Raw genomic sequence first — 6190 nt, forward strand, 5'->3', positions numbered from 1 at the left:
CTAATTTTGAAAGTATGCATTGAAAACCCCAGGCTAGAAGTCCATCTTTATAGGCTACTTCATAAGTACACTACTCCTTATCCAATAGAATCAAGCCTTTTTCTTAGCCTGAGTACCTTGGGTAAGCTTATTGAAGTGTCACCTTTAAACCCTAGACCTAGAACATACTTTAGGTGACATAAACTGGGAAGCCTCCTGTGTGGTGAAATTTCACTAAAGAGCAAGAGGTGGATTGTTGAGGTGACAGTAGCATCCACCTCATTGTTGTGTCTTGGTCTGGCTTTTGCCTTGTGAGGCATCTCACAAGACCTAATAGATTTTGAGTCAACAGTGCTATCGTAGCATCTTGTATGGGCCTTGACAAGACTGCTAGTTTGGGTGGTAACAGGTCCATGACTTGTTAAAATGGGCATATTTCACCCTCTTGTGCCTCTTATGTTGGAAAAGATTATTTTCTGAAGTTGTTCTTTGATTTTCTGAAATCCATGGTACTTCAAAATTAAATTTTAGGTTTCTGCAATTCCATGATGCATGCTCTTACCAGTTGGAAGGCAGTGTTGGTAGGAGGCAACTGCTGTTGATTTTCAGAAATTCAATTTACATGGAATCTTAGCAGAATCAAAATGTTCCACTTTATCTGGAAGGGGCTTGATAATAATTCGGTGTGAGGATTGTTAAGTTGTAGTGACTGTTTTTACATCATCTCAAATTATGCTTTGCAAATCTAGAACCCAACTGAAATGTAGCAATGGGGCTTAGCCACCTAAGGATTTTGAATGGCCATTGAGAAAATGCCACTTGTACAAATAGGTACTGTCCCAGATGAGGGGACCTCCAAATGAAGGGCATGCAGTCATAGCAACTTCCTGCAAAGCCACAAGGAAGTTTCCTTCGAAAAACAAAAAAGTAAAACGAATTTCAGTTGACTTAAAGTATGTATGTCGTTTAAAAAGTCCTAAATACTCTTAAATTGTCCTTAAATATCATTACTAGGCCTCAAGTCACTTAATAAGGGCTTCATTAAAGGCCTTCTCTATTATTTAGTTTTAAATATCATTCTTAAAATGAAGTAGTTGAAAAATATTATTTTGAAGTTTTATAACCCTGAAAGGGTGATAGCAATCTCTTAGGCTATATAATCCCAATTCTCACCATAGTAAAGGCATCTTTTGTCTATACAATTGATATATTTTCAAGCGTGGGCAGTATTTTTCTTTCTCAAGGATGTCATGTTGCTCCTGTTTAAAAACCATAAAAATCACATAAAAGAAAACATAAAAAGTCATTTCCTCTGTTATTCATTTGTGAAACAAGATCTCACAGAGTATATGCAGAAAATAATAGCAGAACTAAATTACCTTATAATAGAGTACCAGTTACATGAATGACTTCCATGGAATGCAAAGATAGATCCTTCTATTGCCTTCCGATGATCAAAGTACTGCTCCCTCTCAGAGTTATAAAATACTGCAAACTGGTGGAGAGAACTCGGCACATTCAACCTGATTTTTTCCTTAAGGATATTCATTGACAACCTGTTTGTAAACAGCACATATCTAAGGACATTGTACGGAAGCCATATATTTTCAGCATAATCTTCTTCAGAGAACTTATTCCCATTGGAATTAAGCCAGGATGCACCAAGCTTTAACATTAATTCAAGATCACCGGTACATTTTTGCATCTCTTCAACTGAGGGAAATGATTGTATTAAGGAGTGCAAGAGTTGCAAATTTTTATTATCCACGTGCCCCTTCCCTGCATTGTCAATTCCCTGTGGGGTTCTAACATCCGTTGAATTGCTTGCTTCTAGACTTCCTATGCTTCCACTAGATGTATAGTCGCTGAAAAATCCAGAGCGCTTCCTAATTTCCCGCGTTCTTAGCAAAAAGGCTGGATATGGTTCAAAAACATCACGGTGGCTTGCTGTTGCATCTGCAGCAAGGTTTAGCTCAAACTCAATCAACTCTGGATTCTGCAGTTCTTGCAGTACTGATACTCCAATACCCAACTCTTCAAACCTATACAGGCTGATTATGATAATCAAGAGCACGAAATTAGTCCCAAGCTTTAGGAATGAAGAAAATAAGTACTAAACTAATTTGCCACAGCAATGTCAAATAAGGATTTTGATTTTAGTAATGATCACAGATATACTAGGCTATTAAAATACTCAGGTATTTAATATCTATATGTTTCTACGATTTAATTTTTTAGCTTACTATTAATGTTTCCAATATCAAACCATTGAAGATATCATACTGCTAACACAGAATAATTATCCTGAACCAGAAGTAAGAATGATCCATAATGAATCGGGTCAGAAACAAGTTAGAAAGAGGCCATGTTGCGTAAGACACATACCCCTAACCTAACTACCTCTGGGACTTTTTAAGTAGACAAAATCCAAGGAAAAGGTGTGGAAGTGATAGAGATGGGGGAAGTAGCCGAAGGGAGAAAGCCATCGTCAGCCAAGACACAGATCAGGAGATTGAACACTTGCTGCCATGTATAGGTGCAAGAAATCCAGTACCTCTTTCTACTTTGTAACTTAAATTTTGTTTCATTACCCTCCCAAGTAATATATAAGTCTCAGTTTTTTTTTTACCTGGAAAAGGTTTTTCTCCAGTTCAAACTTTGTATAGTCACTGTAGTGTGTAAGTCTTTACTTATGCTGCTGTTACTATTTCTCTCTGACAGTAACAGATAGTATGCACAACATTTACCCTTATACTGCAGATATTTCCACCTACAAGATTTTGCTTTGCTCATACTTTGTTAGCTGTAGTGATTTTAATGGCAAAGAAGTGTTGCAGCATTGTTAGATCATGAAAACACAAAGGAAATGTCAAAACTCAGTTGAACTGTTAGTGCTCTTGCTTGAGTTTCTGAGTTTATATCCAGAAAAAAATGGAGATCAATAGTGTTGGAACACCAAGTTCCTGAATAACTGTAGCTAGGGCACATGTATTCTGAGGCTCTGTACAGACTCCGGAGAATCGATGGCAAAGTGCAAGCTATGAACATCCAGAGTTTAAAGAAGATGGGTGTTTCATTGTTTCTTAGGCACCAGACAAGTATCTCAGGAAAATCTTGAGCAGAGCCAGAGCCAGAGCAGAAGCTGAGCAAGAGCCTAGCCAAGAGCCAGAGAGTAAGACTTAATAATAACCACAGTCCTCAAATTATTGACTTTTGAGGGCCAAAACCCTCCAAAGTGAGTAGGTTTGATCATTAAAGCATCAGGTCAGAAAGAAGTTAATAATAGGCCACGTTGAGTCAGACAGATATCCCTAACCTAAATACCTCTGGGGCCTTTTCAGGAGATAAGAGCCAGGAAGGAAAAGATGGTGTGAAGAGGAGTGACAGAGAGAGGGGAATCTGTGAAAGAGAGAAGCCTTATGTCATAGCCAACACGAAGGACAGGAGATGGAACAATTGCTGCCACGGTAAGGTGCAAGACGTCTTGTACCTCCTTGTCCTTTGTAATTGAAACTTTGCTTCATTCTCCTCCCAAGTAATATATAACTCTGGAGTTATTTTTAACCCAACAAAAAAAATTCCTCCAGTTCAGATTTTTCTGTGTGGCGTGGGTACATTTACTTATGCTGTCATTGCTATTTCCGTCTAACATTAAAAGAAATTATGGTCACTATTTAGCAGTATATAGCAAAGCTTTTCACCTATAAGTTTCTTTTGGTCAGACTGAGTTTGCTGTAGCAATGTTAATGGCAGATGAGTGTTGCAGCATATTTAGATCAACAAAAACACACAGAAGAAATGTCAAAACTCTATTGAAATGTTGTGTGTGTTTTTGCTCCAGTTTCTGGTTTATATCAAATATCAAGATCAAAGTCTGAACCCTCAAGATGATGATGTCCCCCGAGTCGTTCTCCTGCTTATTTTCAGTCATCACTGGCGAGCTTCTCAAATATGTATAAATGGTTAAATTGCCTTGTAGGAGTAAAACAACAGATAAGTTATGTTTTATTACTGTAATATAGTACAGCTAGTGCACCTTCTCTACCATACTTTGTTGCCTACTTACATTGGTATGAGTAGAGCCAGCCCTTTCTTCCAGGCATGTAGAGGCAGATTAATGGTCTGTTACTGTTCAGATACCCATCTGAGTTACATTATCAAATTATTTTGGAAAGAATGATTTGGAGAATGACTAAGCTTGCTGGGACCACTATGAGCTACATCCTAAATGGGTAGACCATGATGATAAAAAAAATTAAGTGGACAGTATGGAACTCCCAAGACATAATGAGCATGCAGGCGCCTAATAAGCATAGAGTTAAGTTTGAGGCTTGAGTTTTGCCGACTCAAAATCAAAACCTACTTAATGAAGATCACATGTTCAAAACCTAATTAGTGAAGATCATATTTTCAAACAAGAAAAACAGAGAGGTTTTTTCTTTGAAAATAACTGGAATCTACAAATAACAATGAAGTCTATAGCAAGAAAATCCGAAAGAAATACGCGACTTAGAGAGGGAATACCATAATTCTGCATCACAGTACCACAACCGAGAGAGTGGTGGAAGGTCCTTCCTACAAGTGACACACCATTTGCTTAGGTGCTTCAGGCGAGATCCTAAATATGTCAGAAGGCCAACCAGGATGTTGTCTGAATCTGCAGCCTTCCCCGTACGATCAGCCCTATTTTCACTTGTAGAACAATTATAGAAAAATTCCTTCACCAATTCTGGCACCAAGACCTGAGGCCCATACTGATAAATTTTAGAAGGGCAGCATTTGCCAATAGCATTCCTTAATCTTTCATCATTTAGTCCATCCATCACCTTTTGCATTTCGGCTTCAGCCTGCTGAACCTGATTCAAGCTCTGCTTCACTGAAACTTCGATAGACCGCAAGAAATCCACAGAAAACGCTTTTCCTGATAGATGGCCGAATTTCAGCTCAATTATCATAGGACCATCAAGATAGAATCCTAGAGCTCTGGTGATATTGTCAGAAATCATTATCTTCTTTATTTTCATTTTCACTAGAACAGTTGCCAAACATGGGTTCACCGAAAAAGAACACCATGGTAATATGCTCTCAACAGTTGAACGATCCTCTTCACATTGCAGCCTGGCAGCTTCAACTAAATTGTTCAAGTAGGATACCAGCTTTAGATGCCGAGCTTGTTCACTTCTAATCCTTTGCTTTTCAGGCTTGCAGCATTTGTAGTACCCAAATATTTGCAGTATTTTGTCAAATACTCTGTTTAGACAATCAGGCCCAATTCTTTCCCGTTCGAGCTTCTCATTTAGGGCCAGAAGAGTTTCATTCAAGCGCTCATCCACTGGTTCTTCTGGAGGTATGACCACAAAAGCAGAATCAGAATTCAAGCTATCTGAGCATGCAGAAGGAGGATCGTGAAAAGCAGAGGGTATAATCACGTGGATAGTGTATCCTCCGATCTCAAGTCTGAAAAATTCATTAGTGATATCAATTACTTTCATGCGAATCTTTTCCACGTCGTCCCTGTTTTGGGTCATCCATGCTTTGATCGTTTCCTCCATTTTTGCATTCAGACTTCAATTTTATTTTAAACTCAGGCAAGAATTCCGAGAAATGGGTCGTTACTAAAGATTTCAGAACGCCATGACCACCATCGAGGTCAAGTTTTTATCAGGAATCGCCAAATTCCGCTCCCATCAAACTCAATTCAAATACCAGCAGCCTTCCACTACCATTATTGTCCTGGAGTGATGTGTACTTTCTATGCTACGAAAGAGAAGTGGACACCCGCCCCGCGGTCAAGAAGAAGAGGAAGCCTCCCGGACTCCGACATCTTTCCTTGTGACTTAAGCTACGGTTTGTTTGCCGTGATTCCTCTATGCATAAGCTCCCTAAATGCAAGTCTGGCTGGCTTCGGAATGTAGAGTTGGAGGAAGGTGTTTGGAATTTACTTGAAGATTATATTTATTGGAACATCAGTTTTAATAAGGGTTAGTATTAAATTGAATATTTGTGGTCCATTTTCTTAAATAATTATTTTTAGTGGAATATTTGTTTTAATATGGGTCAGTATTAAATTGAATATTTTTGAAGAAAATATTTTTAATAATAATAATAATTTAATTTTAAAGTTATAGTCAATAGGGGTTAATATTAAATTGAATATTTGTAGTTAATTAATGTTAAAACTGAATATTACTGGGGAAATTGTTTTTAATAA

General features: G+C 38.0%; 1 protein-coding gene across 1 annotated transcript in view; it reads right to left on the reverse strand.

The window, feature by feature from the left end:
- LOC149220069 (uncharacterized) overlaps positions 1-5829 on the reverse strand; it is a 93672-nt gene extending 87843 nt beyond the window's left edge. The window contains exons 1-2 of the mRNA XM_089384629.1: positions 4504-5829; positions 1359-2030 (exon numbers count right to left, since the gene is read on the reverse strand). Coding sequence (XP_089240755.1) covers positions 1359-2030; positions 4504-5531 — 1700 coding nt within the window. The 5' untranslated portion in view covers positions 5532-5829. The remainder of the gene's footprint in view (positions 1-1358; positions 2031-4503) is intronic.
- Between the last annotated feature and the right edge of the window lie 361 nt (positions 5830-6190).

This window comes from Pinus tabuliformis, chromosome Q, assembly GCF_031772625.1.
Source record: "Pinus tabuliformis cultivar Carrire ecotype Pingquan chromosome Q, CPIR1, whole genome shotgun sequence".
In the NCBI taxonomy this organism is placed as follows: domain Eukaryota; kingdom Viridiplantae; phylum Streptophyta; class Pinopsida; order Pinales; family Pinaceae; genus Pinus; species Pinus tabuliformis.